The sequence below is a fragment of the Dipodomys ordii genome, unplaced genomic scaffold (genome assembly GCF_000151885.1).
Source record: "Dipodomys ordii isolate 6190 unplaced genomic scaffold, Dord_2.0 Scaffold89, whole genome shotgun sequence".
Taxonomy (NCBI): Eukaryota; Metazoa; Chordata; class Mammalia; order Rodentia; family Heteromyidae; genus Dipodomys; species Dipodomys ordii.
The window spans coordinates 2,647,202-2,668,620 of NW_012267305.1; the positions used below are offsets into that span (position 1 = coordinate 2,647,202).

Consider the following 21,419-nt stretch of genomic DNA (forward strand, 5'->3'; position numbering starts at 1 on the left):
TGAGATGTGCTTTAATATATATTATGTACACCTAATAGTACAGAGCAAAGAAAGGGCAGTTATTTGTAGGATCTTGCAGGCAATATTTTACGCCACAAGCTTTACACATTTCATCCATCTCTATTACCTTTTGTGGTGGTTTCACCATCATCTTTGTCATGATCATCTATATTATATTCATTATATAAGTGAAAAACTAGGAAGTAATTCATGAATTGTAGTAAGTTATAAAGGTGAGAAGAGGAATAATCTGAAATGCTGGTGCATTTGTGGCTAAGAAGGGACTGCCTTTGCAGGGAGGACACTGAAGCTTAGGAGGACAGTTGGGCCAGGAGGCCCATCAATTTCTTCGTGTTCAAATCCCTAGGAACTTTCGTCTTCACATATGTGGCTTACATCCTCTACATAGTCCCCAAGTTCATTTCATGAAGCTCAAACCAGAGAGGAAGCTAGTATCTCCACATTACTACGCACGTATTTCTACCACTATAGCTTGCTTGTCATGTTTTTGGACTCTGATCTAGAAAAGCCCACATCTGTCCCCACATTGACAGTCTATGACTGCTGGGCTAGAAGCAGTCATGTCCAGTGACTGTGTACAACTATACAAAAGTGTGGTTTTGTAATAGTTTCAATAGCTAAGGTCTCAGATGGCAGCATGAGTCACTAATGATTATTGACTAAATTTCTGGTGAAGCAGAGCCCCCTTTGCATTTGTTCTGTGACAAACCTCCCATGTTCCCTTTATCCAATTCCTACACACATGAAATAGTAGCTGAGCTTTGCTCCTTATTGCAAGTGGAAGCTACAGCATCATGTATTCAAGTGCAGTTGATCATGGTAATGGAGACAGATGACCTCAGATCCACCTTACTTCTCAACAACAAAAAAAGAGAGAAATTAATTTCATAGAAGCCAACAGCATCTTCATGTGCCAACCATATTTCTTGCATTTGCTTCTATTTCTCTGTGTTGATCTTTGGCACAAAGTGAAATGCAGAAATATTTGCCAAAACATCACTGTTCTGATTACTTAAAACTGTACAAGGGAACAAAATTTCCAGCTTTCATTTTCACTCTCTCAGTACAAATGGGTCACTGTGTCAACCCTGAGCTCAACTCCTCTCATCTAAGACCTGGAAATGAGACTGCAAGATAAAAGACTACCAAGAACAACTCAACTCTTCCAAGCCCGGGTAACTCCATGTCCGTCTGTGAGCAGTGGGGAGAGCAGATGAGCATACCTTTGTTATCTCTTGTCAGTTTGTCGGCCATGTCCCAGTGTTCATAGCCCCGCAGCACATTGCTTGTGATGTTGACATGGCTAGCAGCCATGTGGTGAATGCGCTGGGGAATGGTGACAGGGCCATTGTTGCAGTTCCCCATTGTGTTGATCGGAGAGACGTTGTGGAGAGACACAGGGGATGGTGTGTTCCTGAAGGAGGGAAAGAGGTGGGGCTTGTTAGATTGGCAGGGAAGAGGGCCGGCAAGTTCCCTCATCACACTGGGATCTCCTCAGACTACCAATTGTCAAAGTAATCCCAGTATGGGAGATGTAACTGGTGGAGAGCAGCTGTTCCCCAATTCCAGTGTTCCTGTCCACAATATATCCTAGACTTTTCTCCAGAGACTCTGGTATAGAAATAGATGATCATTATAACAGACCCAACTCATCAATGTTAGACTGGAGAATGAGCCCATTCTCATTTTCTAACCTGAAACACTAAAATCCTCACTGCCTCTGACAATCATGGAGGGCTCCATACATACTGCTGTATTTGCTCCCAAATACCAGGAAAAGCCGTCTGGATCTTTCACTGTCATTACGTTGGTTCACATGTGTAGCCTTTATGTTGAATATATCTGACAAGTGACAGTGTTTTCGAGAGAGAAACAAATCTGAGCTCTGATTTCTCTACCTGCTGCTAGAACAACAACTGGCAGTTAGAAAACACTTGATGTGCAATAGTGTTTTGTGGAAACAAAAGTGACAGTATTTTTTTCATTATTTTTTGGATTAGGTCTGGTATTTTGGGGGGAGGCAACCTCAGACCACAATCCTGCTACTTACCACCAAGTGGCTGCCTGGTTTTCTTTTCTTTTTATTGTAAAGATACTGTACAGAGGAGTTACAGTTATATGAGTAAGGTAATGAGTACATTTCCTTTTGAGCATTGTTACCCCCTCTTTTGTTTTTCCCCTATCATCCCTTCTCTCCCACCTCCTCAACTCCTCCCTCCCCCTCCCTCTGAAGTTGTAAAGTTCTTTTTCAACATAATGTCTTGTACATCTCATTGTTACAATGGGTCCACCTGTATCCTTGTTGCAACATTTGAATACAATTACAATGACCAAAATATAGTTCCTAAAGCCCTCCAGGGCAAGGGGCAGTATTAGGGAAGCAGGGGAGAATACAGGAAGCTGAATCTCTTTAGATATGGGACAGATGTGTGCTGTTAATTGGTGACTGTTCATCTGCACGCTGCTTTGTAAAGAGAAGCCTTCCGAGTTCCTACTTTATGCAGTAAATGTTTTTGGACATGGGTTTTTTTTTTTTACTTGGTATATGTTTTTATTTCAGAAGTTCGGTGTTCAATGGAACATTTGTTTTTAACAGAGAAAATGGTATAAGACAAGTACTCTCATTTTTGGCATTTCCATCCATGGGTTTTTATTAAATTCTTCAACATCGATCATGAGGACGTAACCTGCTGGCTGCACACAGTGTGGAGATAAATTTTCTCCCAAGGTCTGGGTTTAGGTTGCCTGCTGCCGGCCCTTCTAAGAACATTCTTGAATGTCTGGGTGACTTCCTGTGCACAGGAGCAACATCTGTGTGTTCATCATTTACTTTCCTCCTCAGTCATACGTCAAATGATTTTTAGGGCACTTTACCCATTTTATCAGGAAGACAAACACTTTAAGGATGTGAAAAATGGGGAGTCAGGTGTTATAATATACACCTGTAATTTCAGCTACTTGAATGGGAAGATTCCCTGAGCTAGGAGTGTGACGTCATCCTGAGCAACACAGTGAGACCCTGTCTCTAAATCAAGAAGAGTAAATAAGCAATATAAATGGTGAAAAACTTTATCTAGGACTCCTAGAATCTGTATGATAGAAAGAAACTCTTCTCTACCCCAGCACATTAACAAGGAGCCCTAGTTCATTCCTGCTCTCACCATCCCCTTACCAGTTGCTGGTGTTAGCAGCCCTATATTTGAAGAGTTGTGACTGTGCTTCTACACCTGCTCACAGAATGACTGTACACCCTGTTGGGTAACACATCCATTTGATTTGAGGGAATAGCAATCACATGTGCTAAAATGCTGAAGTGCTGCTCACTGGCTCCAAGAGCAGTGGGAACAATTACCACTGAAATCCTCTCCTGCAGATTAGCACAGACTGTGCCCACAGCCACAGGGAACATTTGTGCCAATGGTATGTATGTTCTGGCATGCTCTGGTGTGAGAGGGAAGGTGGAATGTCACACTATCTCTGCACTTCTGTGGCTTAGGAGTAGAATAGTGAGAATATTCTTGTTCTGTTTTTAATGTGGAGGTATTTTTAACTGTAAATTGTTATCTTTAAGTAGTTGTACAAAGGAGGTGCCATTTAACAAAGACGTTTATTGATACAATGCATCTTGATCGATGCTGTCATCTTCTTCAACATTCTCACCTGTCTTTGAGGCACCTGTTCCCTTACTTTTTCTTAAGTATGAAGTATACATTACAATTTTTTACTTCTTGATACAATGTTGGATTCTCAAGGCAGGACTGAGTGGGGGAGAAATCTAAGTTAAGGGACTACAGTACAGAAAGGGTACTTGAGAGCAACCCCCCCCCAAATCAAACAAACAGTGAATGCTGTTTTATTGGTATGATGGGTTGTAAATACTATTTTCGAGTCCTTTGTCCCAGTAGTGGTCATTAAGTTCTGTCAATTTATGTAAGAGAGGAATATGTTCTCATTTGTAATGTCTAGAAAAAGGGACAAAGCTGTCAAGTGCCACAAATGTTGAAAAAAGGTCCACACAGTTGTTTAATCCCAAGAGACTTGGCTTCCAGCTCCAGCCCTGCTCCCAAATTGCTGTGTGCCACCATGCATGTCCCTTCTTCTTGTTCAGTGTTACATTCCTACCTTGAATTAAAAGATTGATTTCATAACTTCCCATCATGTCCATAGGATCCAAGTGGTGACATTGATCAAGATATATTGTTTCTATAAACTGACATGTTGAATTAAAAATGCTTTCTACCAGTACTTAATATAAAAAAGAAGAAACTAATGGAAAACTAATATTGTCTCTACCTCACTTATTTTAAAATGCTTTTTTGCACTTACATATGGAAGCTAAAACAACTGTTCATGTTCTTGTACTAAATTCTATGATTTGATGCTGATAAGTTGATCTATATATCACATTGTGCTAATGAAAGGGAAATATTAAAGATTCATAAGAAATAATGATTGTGGAAAAAACAGAGGGCTAGAGCAGAGTTCACTTGTCTTGGTATATTCATTCACTTGGCCCACACCAGAGCTCAGTCTGCATGTCCATTGATAAGTATTGTCCTTTCCTCCACACTTCCAAGGTACACAGCAATGAGCATGCACACAGTAGCACATGCTTCCCACCACTTCCACTTGATCATCCTCATCCAACCTGCTATCCTGCTCACCTTATAACTATGATCAGTCTCTTGTTTTACTTTGAACTTATCTGCCAAACCCTGTCCTCTTCTCTCTCTAGGAATATATATCCCCTAAATATTTGCATGGCTTGTTCCACATTGTCCTTCTCTAATAAACCTGTTCATGACTCTATCACTGTTCTTTCTCCTCTCTCCATTAGACCTTGTTGTTATCTTTATTTCTAGTCCATTCATATCACTAAACATCATCTAGTGTGTGTGTGTGTGTGTGTGTGTGTGTGTGTGTGTGGCAATCCTGGGGCTTGAACTCAGAGCCTAGGTGCTGTCCCTAAAGTTTTTTTGCCTAAGGCTATCACACTACCACTTGAGCCACATCTTCACTTCCAGCTTTTTGGTGGTTAATTGGAGATGAGTCTCACAGAGTTTTCTTCCCAGGTTGGTTTTGAAGTATGATCCTCAGATCTCAGCCTCCTGAGTAGCTAGGAAGCACGAGCCACATGTTTCCATATCACGTAGTTTTCTTTTTGTTACTCCAACAGAATATAACCTCAGTGGAATCAGGGATTTCTTTTCTTTCTTTTTCTTTTTTATTGTGAAAATACCGTAAAGAGGGTTACAATTACATGGGCAAGGTAATGAGTACATTTCTTATCAAGCATTGTTGCTTCCTCAAGGATTTTTTAAAAAATATTCTATTCTGTGCTATGCTATACCATGGCATCTAGAAAAGTGCTTATTATATATTATGCATTCAGTAAGTACAAGTGGACTAAGTGAATGATTTGTCAATACTACTTAGCATTACTTCATAAAATGTGCTCTACAAGGTAAAAAGAGAAGAATCTATGTAACACAAGCATGAGGACTGTAAAGGGCCTGGCACTGTGTCTCATATGAAATAGACACAGTAAACATTTGATGATTGAAATGGTGGATGACCAGCCATTTGAAATAGAACACACAGTTTAATAAAGGATAAAAGCCTACTACTTTCTGGTATTTTACAGTAAATATCAAGAGATGCGTCGATCAAGAGCTTTAAGAGTTCTGGATGTAGGATCCTTATGTTTTCCACTAAAAAAGAAAATGTCACTAATAGCTGTAGCCACCATTTGCTGATAACCTACTATGCAGCATGCATAGCTTTCATCCATCCATCAGCATTATGTCTAATCCTCCTCATAAGGAAAATTCTGCAAGGAAATTTCTGCTGCCTATTGTCTCATATATGATAAAAATGGCCTCAGAAAAGCAGGTCAGCTCTTTCCTAGGTGTCACACAGAACATCAGCCAAAGAACCAGGATTTGACAGCCTATCTGTTTCTCTCCAAAACCTATTCTCCTTCCACTCCACTATGTTACTCCATCTTATTATCCACTCTACTAAAGATTTCACTTGAGTTGTATTCATTTTCACCTTTGTGTCCACATCTACACTGGTTCTTTTCTAGTACTCTCTCAGGTTTGTGTATGTCATCTGTGTCCCCACCAGCAACAGTCCTCTATAAGTATGTTGTTCATGTGGGTGTTTTTTAAACTTATTTATATTTTCATGGTACTAGCATCCACATTTGAGACTTACTTGGTAAGCTGGCATTCTAACACTTGAACCACACCTCTTTTTTGCTGGTTTAGCTGCTCCTCTAATGTAATAGGGGATTATGAGCTTTCCTTGCTCAGGCTAGCCACAAAACATCAGCCTTCTACTCCCAGTCCCCAAGAACTTAAGTTTACAATGTGAGCCACTGGTGCCTACGGTAGGAGATGTTTTCCTTTTTACTTAACCTGAATGATCCCTCCAGTGACTTTCATACTTTTCATTCTTTGGACTGGTCAGTGTCTCCAAAGTATGGAGGTATCCCTTCTTACACCTTCAATACAGTACTGATAGTTTTCTGTTTACTAAAATAGCTCTTCTGAAGGCCTCAAACGACCTCTTTGTTTCCAACATCAGTTGCCTTCCTTGCTTTATTTCTTTCTATTGTCTCTTCATGACACTGGAGATTTTTGTCCAGGGTTTTTAAATTCTCTATATCATGCCTTTCTGTTTTCAACACTATGGATCTGTAAATTCAGGTCATCTCCTATTCTTATATGGCTTCTGAGCTACAGATAGTTGGAGAAGTAAATTTGCAATATATTTGATGAGAATGATAATTAAATTTGAACTTTAATTAAGAAAACTTATATTTAAAAAAGAATTCCATTCTATGCATTAATAAACTTGCTTTTCAAAAATGTACTTAACTAATTTTTATTTTTTAATTTTTATTGTAAAGGTGATGTACAGAGGGGTTATACTTATATAAGATAATGGGTGCATTTCTTTTTGAATAGTGTTACTCACCCTCATTTCTCCCACTTCCCCCTGACTCCTCTCTCCCCCAAGTTGTAAAGTTTATTTCCAACATAGTGTCTAGTGATATCACTGTTGCATTGGTTCACTCTTTATCTCACCGTTTCTGTGATTCTCATTCCCTTCCTTAAATCAGCTAAACTTATATACAAGACAAAATGTACAGAAATAAAAAAACAATGACAATATGGTATAAACCAAAAGAAAAAAGAAAGAGTAAAGAAATAACTGCAAGTAGTACATTATAAAAATCTGTTCCCATTTCTTGGAATTCATTTTGATAAAGTTTAACAACCCCATTAATAAGTGGGCTAAAGACTTAAAGAGAAACTTCTCTAAAGAAATACAAATGGCTAATAGATACATGAAGAAATGTTCAACATCTCTGGCCATCAAAGAAATGCAAATCAAAAGAGCATTGAGATTCTACCTCACCCAAGTTAGAATGGCCAATATCAAAACTAATAATCACAGATGCTGGTGGGGATGTAGTCAAAAGGGAACAGTACTCTACTGTTGATGGGAATATACACTTGTTCAACCACTTTGGAATGCAGTATGGAGGGTCCTCAAAAAAAATAAACCTAGAGCTTCCTATTACCCAGCAATCTCATGCCTGGGCATTTACCCAAATAAGACCACATAAATAAGACCACATTAAAGCTACCAGCACAACTATGCTCATTACAGCATTATTTACCATAGCTAACATAAGGAATCAACCCAGATGCTCCCAGTAAATGATTGGATCAAGAAAATGTGGTCTGTATACACAATGAAATTCCATCAGAAAGAATGACATTGCCCCATTTGTAAGGAAATAGGAAGATTCGGAAGAAAAAAATCATTAAGCAAAGCAAGCCAGACCTAAAGAAACACAGGCTATGTGGCTTCCCTCATTTGTAGTAATTAGAATATGTCTATGATGTTCTTAGCAGAGGATCACAATGGCTCAATAGTTAGGTGTATATGACCACAAAAAATGAAGCTTATCAAAATGTATTTCAAGAAATGGAAACACAAGATTTTTATAATGTACTGTTAATTAAATTTATAGTTTGAATTTCATCAATAATGATGCTGTGATTTTTTCTTAAATCCTTCTAGATATTAGCCTTGCTTATAGCTTTGATCCCACAAAGCTCAAAATATGAAATGTGTAGTTTCTTTTTTTAATAAATTTTTTACTGTGAAAATACTGTACAGAGGGGTTACAATTACATGAGCAAGGTAATGAGTACATTTCTTATCAAGCACTGTTGCTTCCTCCTTTTTTTCCACTGCCATCCCTCCCTTTCCATTTCCACGACTACATCCCCCCCCCCCCACTAAAGTTGTAAGGTTCATTTTTTGACATAGCATCTTATACATTTCATTGTTGCAATGGGTCCACCTGTATCCCTATTTAAACACTTTGTTTTTTCCCTTCCCCTCCCCAAATTATACCAACATCAAATACAGTGAAAGCAGGGGTTATAACGTGGGGGAGGGACATACAAAACAACAAAGAAATCACCTTATAAATAGGTTAGAAACAATAGCAAGAAAGAAAAAACCACTTGTAGTTTCTTAATGCCTGACCTATACAAAGGAAATTTTCCTTCTCTTTCATATTAGTTTTCTGCACTTTCTTCTCCCAGTTGTGTTAGAGAGTAGATCCTGAGAGTCTATTATCAACCCTTTTCTTATCTGTCCACATATTGTCCTGTGTTCTAGTTCATGAATAAGATGGCCAGGATCACCTTTACTCATGAACAATTGGCTTTCCAATCACGAGCCTGCCAAGAAGGTGTTGTGAAAGATCTTTGATGGGGCCTCCCATCCTCATTCACTGGTAAGCTAGACTTGTTTACAGACAAGGGGACTTCTCAGGTCTTGCAGGAAGGCCTGACCTGTTCCTTTGTGCTTCCACAGCATGCTTATTTACACTGGTAGCCTCCCTTCACAGACTGTGCTCTTCTGTGCTCAATTCTGTGTTCCTACTTGTCATATGGGGCCTGGTACAGAGCAGTTGTACATGAAGCATTAGTTGAATGAATAGAGTAGACCTTTTGGAATTGTCCCATTGTAAGATCAATACCTTACCGAAGAGTCTACTTTCTTTAGACAGAAACTGCTTTGAAACATCATTTCATGGGGCTTTTAATGTGAGTTTACAAGTTTAGAATGTCTTTAAGTTCTATTATTTTTGAACTAAAACATGATTTTTTTTCTAAGTGGCCCTTTAATAATTGTTTACCTGACCCTTCCTTTGCTTCATTTTATGCTTAGACAGAATGGCTCTCCCTTAGCTTTCAATGGTTATTTTTGTTCTCTGAGTTTCTACAGAGAAGTGTTCTTTCCCATTTTTCACCAATATAAGTGCTTCCTTTCAGTACAGTATTTGAATTAATGTGTAGTTTTAATGGCTCTGTTCCTTCATGCTGGACATTTTTAGGATCTCAAAGTATACTTCACTGTCACACTGCTTTTGGAGTATGCTTTGTATCTATTTAGAAAGTATTTTACTCTTGAAGAAAGTGTTTTGATCACAGATGCAAAGATTTTGAGATGATGAAATATTGAAAAATCAGCTTAGAATCATAAAACAAGCTATTAGTGAACTTGTATTGGTCACAGACATCTAATTTCTCTTCCTACTACTTGTGGGAAGGGAGCTTGGAGATTTGGGAATCAGACAAGACACAGGCAAGTTAGCCAACAAATCAAGGTACCTTGATGGATTGTGGTGGTGACAGAGGTGGGATTCATCTCCTTAGTATGCTTCGTCTCTTTGGTAGGCCATACAAGGTCTACTTCCTTCATTTCAGAGATAGAAAAACAATCCTAAAGGACGAAGTGCTACATAGCTTCTCTTGTGGATTTAGGGCAATCTTGGGTTCAAATCAGTGTTTCCTCCTAACTTCCACTGCATTGCTGTGGAGCCTGGCTGAGGCTCACAGATTGCTGCAAGCCTGGGAGAGTTCACTGAGTCTTAGATTGACATTAGAATAGATGCTTTCATATTTCAGGTCAGGGTATTTTAGTATTAATATAAAAATCACCACAAAGGCTCAGATAATTGGCGGACTAAGTGGCTTCACATTTTCAGTTCTATTATGCCTTTGGTTTTATTAAACAGCACTTACTATATATCAATGAATATTTCATTGGTCTTTCATTACTGAGTGAATCATTGACAAATCACTGCAGTGGAATTAACTTTACCCAGCCTCCCTGAAATGGCTTGGTGCTTGCCATCTCATTAACACATATTTTTATGGCCATAATTTGGCTTAAAGATCAAATAGTGAGAGAATGTGGAGCCACATTATTTTAAACTTTTCTGTCTTCCCCTCATCTGAAACCTGGCTAGAATTCTAAGTGTGCAAGAATAAATATAGTCTTGGAATTGACCTTCATTATTAAATTGTCAATGCAAAATATTTGGGGCTTATTGTTATTTTCATGAAAAAGAAATTGTTTGAGAGATACTTACTTTCCATTGCCTACCCATGGAGACTGTATCTGAGCAACTTTTGAAGCATTTTGCTGAAAGAAAAAGAAAAAGGGAAATAAGGACATCTATTTTGTGTTTTTATTAATTCAGAAACAGATGGAAGTGTGATTTCGAGTACATTAATATTGATTGCAGCATTTTGGGATGTAGAGCTGAGATGTATATGCACGTCAGCACACCACGACACACACTCGATGAAAATAGCTGGTTAGGATAATTAGTGGGCTCCAATCAGGACCATGAAAGTCACTTGATGAAAGATCTTATATACTAAAAGGCCCAGTGAAATCAGACTCGGTTTTCCAAGAAGTGGTTTAATTATCCTCATCTAAAATTTATTCTGCAAAACAAGCTCTTCAAAGTATAAGTAAGCTTTTCACCTTTAACTCCAGTTGCAAACTTTCTTTCTGGGCTACATACAAGTTAAGCTGTGATTTCTCATATCCCAGCAATGTGTTAGAACTGAACCATATTTTTTGTTCATGTGTTTGTTTTCAGTAATCATCTTGATTTGCTACCTTAGTGTGCAGATTTTTATGACTGACAATTTTCCCTGTGTAGCATTGCAACTGATCCAGAGGTCCACTGCATTGGAACATAGGATGGTAAACATTTTTCTCTTCCTCTGATAGAACTGGGTTGGTTTAAAAAGATTGTCTTCTCATAATTGTATAGCCATACACTGACATTTAGACAAGACAGGGAATGGGTTGATTGCCACAGCCTCATGATAGACAAGATAGGGATTAGGTTTATTGCAACAGCCTCATGATGCAGGAGGTCAAGCGGTACAGATGGCCAGGACACCCATGGCATTGGGCTAGTTAGGCCTGCTTATGGCATTCATGGCCAGCTGATGCACTCCAACTGTCTCTTGGCCTCTAGGTGACTAGTTGAGCCCCATTTTCCCAAGAGGTATTAAAGAGACTCAGCATTTTTAGGAGTCAAGTATGAATGCAATACTTCGCTGGAGTAACATGCATTCTACAGTCTCTCATTTGAATCTTAAAGAATCTCAACACACAGGTGAATGAGTTAGTATGTTTGGTCTTTTGTCATGCCTGAAAGTTACACAGGACATGCTATCAGGCACAGAAGCTAGCCCTGTGGCTACCATATTGGGAATGTATGAGAAGCAGCAGTATCACATGGGATCATTCTAGCAGGGCACATTCTTCTCAGGTCCTGCCCAGGTAATCACATTCTTCCACATGGAGCCCGGTACTTTGGTTACAAAAATCCTCTTGGGCATTGTATTGCCCAGTGAAGATGATCAAACACCTCCTTGCTACAGCACAAATAAAGAGCAGAAAGATAAAGGGATGGGAAACTGTTGTAGGTGACTCCTTTTACGCACGTGATCAGTAGCTGTATGGCATTATGCCTATATCACATAGTAGCTGGGAATGTGGGTCATCTGTCCAATTGAGTCACAGTGCTGTCACAAGAGTTGCGCACTGCTACACTTTGAATATTTCATAAAAGGCCAGGCTTTGCTTCATTCCAAACAACTGCATTGGTCCAAATTAGCCAAGAGGTCTTATGTACTTGGCAACAGGCATCATTTTCTTTTGAGATATGGCCATAAAAAGGGAGAAGTGAACCTCCCAACTCTAAATGATGGTTCGTGTTGGAAGAAAAAAGCAGTGTTGGAAGGTGCTATGGATAAGCTTAGCACCAAACTACTGCTTGTCATTTTGATCTGAGTCCACTCTCAATTTATATATAAATTTGTAAACTAAAATACTAGCTCCTGGAAGATGGCTTTATATGTCTGTCCATTTATTTTGGTGAATGAGACAATTAATTGTCTGAAATCACAAAACACTACATGGTAAGATTGTTCATGGAGAAAAGTCTTTTAGGGGTATAGATGTGCATCCCCAGCCAGGATGGCCACAGCAACTCCCCTCAATGCTGAAGAATTCCTGGGCTGTCCTCTTCTTTAGGAAGACGGGATATACCCACAGCCACTACTTCTGCCCACTTTGAAGGAAGCAGCGCAGAACATCGACTACCTATCACCAGAAGGCTACTGAGTGCCATATGGTCAATCCATGAAATCGTCAAAGGATTGCTGAGCCCCAGAACAGAGATGCAATGACCTTAGCAGCAACGACCACGTGCTAATCATCTGACATTTAATAATATTCCTGACGTATTGATTAGGGATTTTTAAAATTACTTTGTGCGTACAAATCATACCAAAGAAGGATTACCTTAAAATACTCCATCAGTGATCTGGAGTACTTCATAGCATGGTCCTTCTTCAGTTTAAACATCCTTAAGTAGAGAAGTGATAAACATCGGTAGCTGTGGGAGAAGAAGAAAGGATCATGTGAATGCCAGGATCTAAAGAAACGTAGAAACTAGAAAGAGTAAGTCATATTTTACAATAACTCACCTATGGTTAGATTAAGAAACCCAAGTAAATAAAGAAAACATTTTTAAAGTAAGGGTGAATTGTTCGACTCCTATTTTGATAAATAAATGAGAAGACTAAATGTTGAATGAGCAACTGAAAAATCCCATTAGTTATCCCGTAAAAGGTCAGTTGAAAACCAGAATTGTGGTGTTCTATAAGCAACTAAAGCTGATGGGGAATTTCCACATCCTCCCATGGCATTTCAACCAGGACTTACCATAACACTGCTAGCTTTTTGTCCCCATCGGAAGCCAAGGGGCTTGCAAAGTTCTTCAGCCTCATTGCATACCTTTAAAGATAAAAGAAAATCTCACATGGAATCTGGATTACCCTTCTGCAATTCTGATGTCCCGAGTTGGTTATTCCCACTTTTACTTCAAGGCAGAAGGTTTTACTGGTAGTTTTCCTGAAACCTATGCAAATGGATAGTGTATACCACACAATAGCATGGATGTAATGGAATGCTGGAGAAGCCAGCTGCATTACCAGCCTGTATCCTACAACAAGATACTGAAATGTCTGTGTGAATCTGTGTGTATAAATGCCAGCAAATACTGTTTCAGGAACATTGAAGCTAAGGAACATTATTGGTTTTCAATGAGAGGTGGAAACAATGCCAGCCTTGGTTCAGTTTATGACAGGTGAAGTAACTAATAAAAATCATGAAATAGTCTGTCTGGCATGGGCATCAGAGATCTCATCCACAGGTCTTTCCTAATGGCTTGGATTTTGAATATCCTCTTGTGGAAAGAGGTGTGCTTTTTTCTTTAAAGGAAGGTCGATTTCACAGCATTTTAAAGTCTAAGCACCCTACGTTTATGGTGCTTGTATATTTTGTCCTTCCATTCTTTTTAATTGTTACTCTTCCACATTACGGTGATAAAAGGTTGAGTAGTTTCTTTTTTTTTCCCATTTTAGCCTAGTACATTCCATTCTGGGCATTTAGACTCTTGAAAATTAATTCATTGCATAAAATCATTGTGTGAGCTGTAATGTAATTTCAGAGGTACTCGTGGGAGAATAAGTAATAGAGTTCAGTGTGCCAGAAGAAGCTTTGAATTGTGCAATCAGGCAGTCTAGGCTAGATTTCATTTACAAGAAGGCAACTGAAAGCTTGTAGTGCATTGGGCTTGCCTGTCCAATGCCTAATTTTCTTATTTCTTATTCAGGTTTTTTTGGGGAGCATTACTGGGGTTAGAACTCAGGGCCTTCGCCTTGCTAGGCAATGCATTCTAACCCTAGTAGGCTAGGCAATGCCACTTCAGTCAAGACCCCAGGCCATTTTGCTTTGGGCTATTCAATTTCTCAGGTCCTCACACTTGTTAGGCTAGTATGAATCACCACTCCACACATTGTTTCTTCACTGTCTATTTTAGGATAGGGTCTCACTTCCTGATTGGGTACACTGCACTACTTCAACATATTATTGCACTACTAAATCTACATTCATGTATTAGTCACCTTCTAATTGCAAGTACATCTGAAATGACTTGACAGTGGAGTTTGAATTGTATAAGTGGTTCACAAGGCTTAGTGAGCTTTTACTTATTTAACTTCCATCAGAAGTTTCTCTCATTTTATATATATATATATATATATATATATATATATAACATATACATATACATATATGTAACTAAGAGAATATATAAAAGATAAAAAGTCACAACTAATTTCATATACAACTGAACTAAGTAAATTGCATATTTTTTTCCAGTGGACAATGGAACTGTCTGCACCTGTGACTATAAGTGCACATGAATATACAATTACCTCAAAATAAACATTGAAAATATTGATTCTAAAGAATAACAACAACTTATCTATTGATTTCCATCAGGTTCTATGGAACTACACTTCCATGATAATACAATGAGAAATAAATCATGTTTAAGGTAACAGAAATATTTGGAAATAATTAAGAAAAATAAATCTTTCCTAGTGGAGATAAGTACTATTTAATGAGTCATGTCACATTGGGACTATGAAATAGAAATTGCTATTTTGTTTTTTAATATTTTAAAGATATTATATCTTTCCATTTAAATAACTTAATGAGAAAGAAAACATATGGAAACAGGGAAAACACCCATAAGGTCCCCTCCATACAGTTATGATCTCACTGCCCTTCCGCTTTGAACCAGATGCACACATTTTTTTTCATAGTTGTTATTGTAGTGTGCGTATAACTCTATAGCTTAATTTTACTTTATTCTGCAGTACTTTGGATCAAATCCAGGGCCTCCCACCACATGCTAGTCAAGCACCGATCATTGAACTACACTCCACGCTTTGATTTTACTTCACCATTATTTTATAAACATTTTCATGTGGATCCTCAGTATTGATCACTATTGTATTTCAATGGTTCCAAAAACATGGTGGAATATTCTAGGATGTGACAGCATGCAGATAACATGGTCTACTCTTCTAGTTATTTCCTTCAGTAAAGGAAAATGAAATTTCTAGAAGCTGAGTACTGTGTTAAATATTATAAATGCTTGCTTGTCTGGCTTTTCTCATACAATTCTAAATTGCCCTCAATTTCCAATGATAAATTTTTGTTCCCATCGGCAGTATAAGAGGACCCTAGTTCAACACTATTTTACTTTTCCTTTTCATGCTGATGTGAACTCATAACATTGCTAAAATTTTCTTTTTAATTTAACATATGCCTTGTTTTAATTTGCATTTTTGAGTGACGAGAGAACATGAATCTTCTACATGTTTGTTTACTGTTTTCCTCAATTTTTAATCATTATAATTTCTGACAGAATGTTCATCTTGTGCAACTTTGAAAATTACAGGTATCCTTGACTATGCTAAGAAATCGATTTCCCCTTGAAAGCTACCAAGTGATAGTAGAGGTGTCAGATTTCACATTGCAGGAAGTGGGCTCCCTTAAAGGATACAGGCACTTCTTGAGCGCCCGTATCTAGGAGAGGCTCCAAGAGAAAAAAATGACTGGTTGATTAGTCAGGCAATGATGCAGCTTTCCTTGTAATCATCCTGAATTTATCCCTCTAAATAAACTTTGGTACTGTAGTTTGAAATCAGGGCCTGTACTCTCTTCAGCTTTTTTCATTCATGGCTGGTGCTCTAGTATTTGAACCATGCCTTCATACAACTTTTTGCTAGTTACTTGCCTAGGCTGAGTTCATACCATGTTTTTGCAGGTTTTTGCCTCCTGAGTAGCTAGGAATACAGGCATGCACCATTGGTTCTGGGCATAAACTTCTGATTCCACTTGAGTGGAGTTGATTTTCATAATAGTTATACTTTGTACCTTTGGAAACACTTTCCTAGGAAAATACATATAATAAATCTGTCCACTGTCTGTCCAATTGACTCGATACAAAGACCTCAGATTTATTCATTTATGCAGGTACAAGCATGAGAGTAAAAAGAGCCTATCAACTTGGTGTTGACAGCCCACATTTGTAGCTAGTCAGTAGGCTGAGATACAGAATCATGATATGAAGCTAGCCTGGACAGAAAAGCCTATGAGACTCTTATCTCCAATTAACAAGCAAATAGCTGGAAGCAGAGGTGTAGCTCAAGTAGTAGAGTGCCAGCTTTAAGCAAAAAAGCCAAGGGATAATTTAAGGCCCTGAGTTCAAGTCCTAGTAACAGCACACACATAAAAGGACCCATAAGGTAAAGAAGTGCCCACATTGTCAAAGTGATTTTGTGAGTATGTGTGTGCGCATGTGCTGATTCTGGGGCTTAAACTCAAACACTGTCCCTGAGATTTTTTGCTCAAGGCTAGCAATGTACCAACTGAATTCATGTCTATTTATGATTTTTGGTGATTAATTGGGGATAAGAATCTCACAATACCCAGAATCCAAAATCAAATACAGTGAAAATAAGGGATAAACCATAGGGTGAAGAACACACAAAGGAAACAAGAAAGCACTTAGTACATTAAAAACAACAACAAGGAAGAAAAAGCTCTCAATGTCCATGTCTTGGGGTTCATTTCACTTAGCATCATCTTATATACTCATATGTACATAGCTATTGAGCTATTCTGCTCATCTTCTAAAATTATCCTAGATATATATCTGAATTAGGGAAGGGAAGGGAACAACAAAATGGTGAGAAAAAGGACAAGGAAAGAACCTATGCAATAGTGATACTCAGAAGACACTATGTTGGAAATGATCAGTACAACTTGGGGGGAGGGGATGGGAGAGGGAAAGTAGGAGAATATTGAAGTAAGGGGTAACAGGTTCAACAAGAAATGTACTTATTACCTTACTTACCTAACTGTAACCCCTCTGTACATCACTTTTGACAATTAACAAACAGTCACACATACTTTCTAGTCTGAACTGACATTCCTCCTGAATAGCTACTATTACAAGTGTAAGCCAGCGGATCTTAAGAGAAGTGATTACTTTCAAAGATGTAGATAAAGTTAGATGGTAGAGTTATTGACTTGCAGCAAGCAGAAGGCACTGGATCCATCCTCAGTACCAAAATAACTAACTGGAGAAATAAATCTGATTAGTGCATCCACTGAAGGGCAATGCTTAGCTTCTATTTCAGAATACATTAAATCCTTCTATTAATATTTTCAAAATGGTGAAAATCGAAAGTATATTTCTTCCTTTCCACCTCTTGCTGTTCTTCTAGGGCTTTTGTTTTGTTAATTTTCTATAAACTGTATTCCACAAAGACCACTAGGTGAGAACATTTCATTTAAAATGTCAGTGAAAGCAGTAATATATACAGCTAACAGACTCTTCTGCTATTATCTTCTCATTTCTACCCACACCCTGGCAACCACTCTGATTTTCTTTTTTCCAGATACTTGGAATCTTGAGACACACCTGCAGACTTAGACATCAACTCTATGTTGGAACAATGCTCCCTCACTTATTAATAACCAACATAGAAAGTCAGAGAAAATATGGCTTGCAATAGAAATCCTGAGAGTACCACTTTATTTTTGAATTACAAACCAACCTTTGAAAAGACAAGGCAATGCCAAATGGCAAAAGGATTGTATTTGACTTGAACCTGCTCCATTTCCATTTTAATTTTATGAATATTACAATTTATAAGTCTCATATTATAACCTCTGAAGGGGCTAATTTATCAAACAATGTCAATCAATTATAAATTTTCCATGGCCTTAATAGAATGGCAAGAACTAATTATGATGACTTCTAAGAAGATGCCTTGGACACCTCATTAATATGCAGCTTCTGATTCTGAGTGAAATGAGCTTAGGGAGCTGAAGTAGAAAGGTCATTTACCTGAGGAGCTCCACAGTCTCGGAATACATAGTATACGGGGACTTGGCTTCCAGAGGGTCACGTTCCATGGCATTGCCGCATTCGGTGAAGGACAGAGCGGCATCAGCATAATTCACAGCTTTGCCAAATTTCTCAAACTGAAACAAGAAGACAACTTGTCAAACGATTCTCTCATTTATCCTTTCTTTTTTCTTTTTTTTTAAGGCAGTCCTGAAGCTTGAACTCTGGGCCTGGGCACTGTCCCTCAGCTCTTCAGCTCAAGGCTAGCACTCTACCACTTGAGCCACAGCGCCACTTCCGGCTTTTTCTGCTTATGTGGTGCTGAGGAATCGAACCCAGGGTCTCAGGCATGCAAGGCAAGCGCTCTACCACTGAGCCACCTTCCCAGCCCCTCATTTATCCTTTATATAAAGGAATAGCTCACAATGGAAAGGAACATTGTCCTTTACCCTTTTGCTTTACACCCCCCCCCCAAGGGAAAAAAAAAACATTTGGCAATGCCTGGAGATATTTTGGAATGTCATGTCAGGGGAAAGAGAACACCTAGCAGGCAGAGATGCTGCTAAACAAACTGCAATGCACAAAACAGCCCCTGTAATGGAGCATTCGCTGTCGCTCATGCCCTGCTTCAGAAGGCTTGTGTGAGAGATGATGTATATATTGGTATCTATGATGAAACAGCTAGCTTATGGTCCTATTGTCATGATACTGAAGCTGGCTGAAAAGAGAAAAATACAACCCATACATTCTATGGGTGATGTGGCATTATTATTGTTATCTTTTGGGTGAATGACAAACCAAATCAATGCTTTGAGTAGTTGCTAATCACTAAATTCATTCAACAGACTGGACTTGGATGTGTCTATTATGCAGCGCTTGCAAGTAAGCTGTGCTTCTGTTAACATTCATGGACAACAAACACATCCAACTCTTCCTTTAGAACTGTTCACAGGTACATCAAGCCCAGTCCCAGGAGGAGTGTTACAGATTGATACTACTGTCATAAAAAATGTGAGGCTGGAGTCTGACTGTTGACAGCAACCACATCATTTTCATCATAAATGATAGGCTGAAATCAGGTGTCAAAAAGACTAAAAATATAGCACTACTAAATAGTTTAGTAAAATTTTATTGCAAAAGATTTTAGCCTTGATAATGGTCATGATTAAACTGACTTAGACATATTGATTTCTTTTTTATGTGTAATGAATATTATATATGACAATTTTATAGTATTTTATAAGAGAATTTAACATTTTCAATTTTTGATAGCTGGATGTAAGAAATCCACTAATATAGTATTTTATGGAAAAGAACAAATGGATGACAGATTTGGCTATTTTAATTTTCTTGTATATGTTTTCTCAAAATATTTTGTATGCAACTGTGAAAATTTTCATTTTCAAGATGTCAGAGTAACTGTCTCTGGAAAATGAGTAGGTACAACTATAAAGTGATTAGTTATGGGTCCCACAGACTCTCTTATTGCAGATGACTTTTACAATAAATGTAATTCAGCTTTTATGTGCTGAAAGAATTCTGTAGTTCTTTTCTGTATGCTACTGAAAAGAAATATCAGTCTCAAGAAAATTCAAAATGATTTTATGAAAATCTATGTCTGTGTATGCAAACAAATTCCTCTTGTCTTCCAAAGTAATCCTTACATCTTGGTTTTTGAAAAGTGAGATGTCCTTTACAGTTCCATAGCTGGAAATATCCTTAAAGGTCATGTAGTCTCCACCCTTCCTTATCTACAAGGAGGAGAAATTGAAGTCCACAGAGAAAAATCATAGTTACAGTGTCAACTAGTGACTAAATCATACCTATTTCTGAGTCTCAACTTCCCAATCCACATCTTGAGGGGGTGTGGATAGCAAAGATGTTTCCATAGATATTGTTGGATCCCAGCTATTATAATTGTATTATATTATATTATAATGAGCTGCAATGCTTTCAAGGGCCACAGTATGTGAATAGATAATGAATATATTTGGAGTTCTAAATTTTCATTACAGGTACAAGGACAATACCTTTTAAAAGCTCTGTTTTGTATGGTACTGGATATTAATGAACCAGGAGCGTTGCACCTGCTAGGCAAGTATTTTGCCACTGTACTAGAGTTGGGGAGGAGGGGAGTGGTAATAAATGAGGGAGGCGGTAAAACTCTTCAAAAAGACATGTACTCTTTGCCATACTTACATAAATGTAACCCCTCTGTATCTCACCTTTACAATAAAATTTAAATTAAAAAAACACTCTGGGGTTTGGTTATAATGAAAGAAAAAGGTTGAGATACTCTCAAAGGAAGGCTATTTTCCACCTTATCCCAAGGATCAATTTTTGCCCTCTTAGAGGCACTCCTCCCAATGAAGAGCAAGGTTAACTCTTATTCATATGTGTACATGTCTGTGGCCTTGAGTTTTCCCAATTCTTCAAATATTTTACCTACGTGGTCTCATACAAGCTTCACAATCTTCACCAGCGACTGTCACAGCTTGTCAAAGGAACATCTATGTATTCATTACCCTGACTTTGACAAGAGGGTTAGCTTCAGAGCACTGAGTTGAAGACATTTTGGGAGACTCTATACTTTTTTAATCAGGTGCTTCTACCCAGCGTCTTTCTAATATCTCTCCACCTATCTGATGTCACAAGCACTATCTGCTTGGAGATTCCAGTGGAGTTGGTCTGTCTGCAGTCTTGCTTTTTTATTTTGTCAGTACTAGGGTTTGAACTCAGGGTATTGCATTTGCTTAACTTTCTTTCTCAGCTGGTGTTCAATACTTGAACCATGCCTTTAGACCTATTTTTTGAAGGCTAGGTGAAAGATGGAGTCTCATGAACTTCTGTCTGGGGCTGGCTTTGAACTACAGTCTTGTGGATCTCAGCTTCCTGAGTAGCTAGGATCACAGACATGAGCCACTAGGCCTAGGTCTGCCTTGTTATCTCTGTCTGTAGGAGTGGTGTATATGTGTATGTAATCATTTCCAGGGAACAATTTATACAACAAAAAGATTGGTTACTTGCCGGGCGCTGGTGGCTCACGCCTGTAATCCTAGCTACTCAGGAGGCTGAGATCTGAGGATCGCAGTTCAAAGCCAGCCCGGGCAGGAAAGACTGTGAGACTCCTATCTCCAATAAACCACTAGAAAACCGGAAGTGGCGCTGTAGCTCAAGTGGTAGAGCGCTCGCCTTGAGCTGAAGAGCTGAGGGA

General features: G+C 38.4%; 1 protein-coding gene across 3 annotated transcripts in view; it reads right to left on the bottom strand.

Annotated features, from left to right (window-relative positions):
* Positions 1-21,419, bottom strand: part of Aff2 (AF4/FMR2 family, member 2) — a 474,899-nt gene that overhangs the window by 3,378 nt on the left and 450,102 nt on the right. For all 3 annotated transcript variants that reach the window (XM_013025945.1, XM_013025946.1, XM_013025944.1), the window contains 5 exons: positions 18,206-18,342; positions 13,156-13,227; positions 12,733-12,826; positions 10,493-10,545; positions 1,245-1,435 (listed from right to left, as the gene is read on the bottom strand). In XM_013025945.1, the coding sequence (XP_012881399.1) occupies positions 1,245-1,435; positions 10,493-10,545; positions 12,733-12,826; positions 13,156-13,227; positions 18,206-18,342 (547 nt within the window). The remainder of the gene's footprint in view (positions 1-1,244; positions 1,436-10,492; positions 10,546-12,732; positions 12,827-13,155; positions 13,228-18,205; positions 18,343-21,419) is intronic.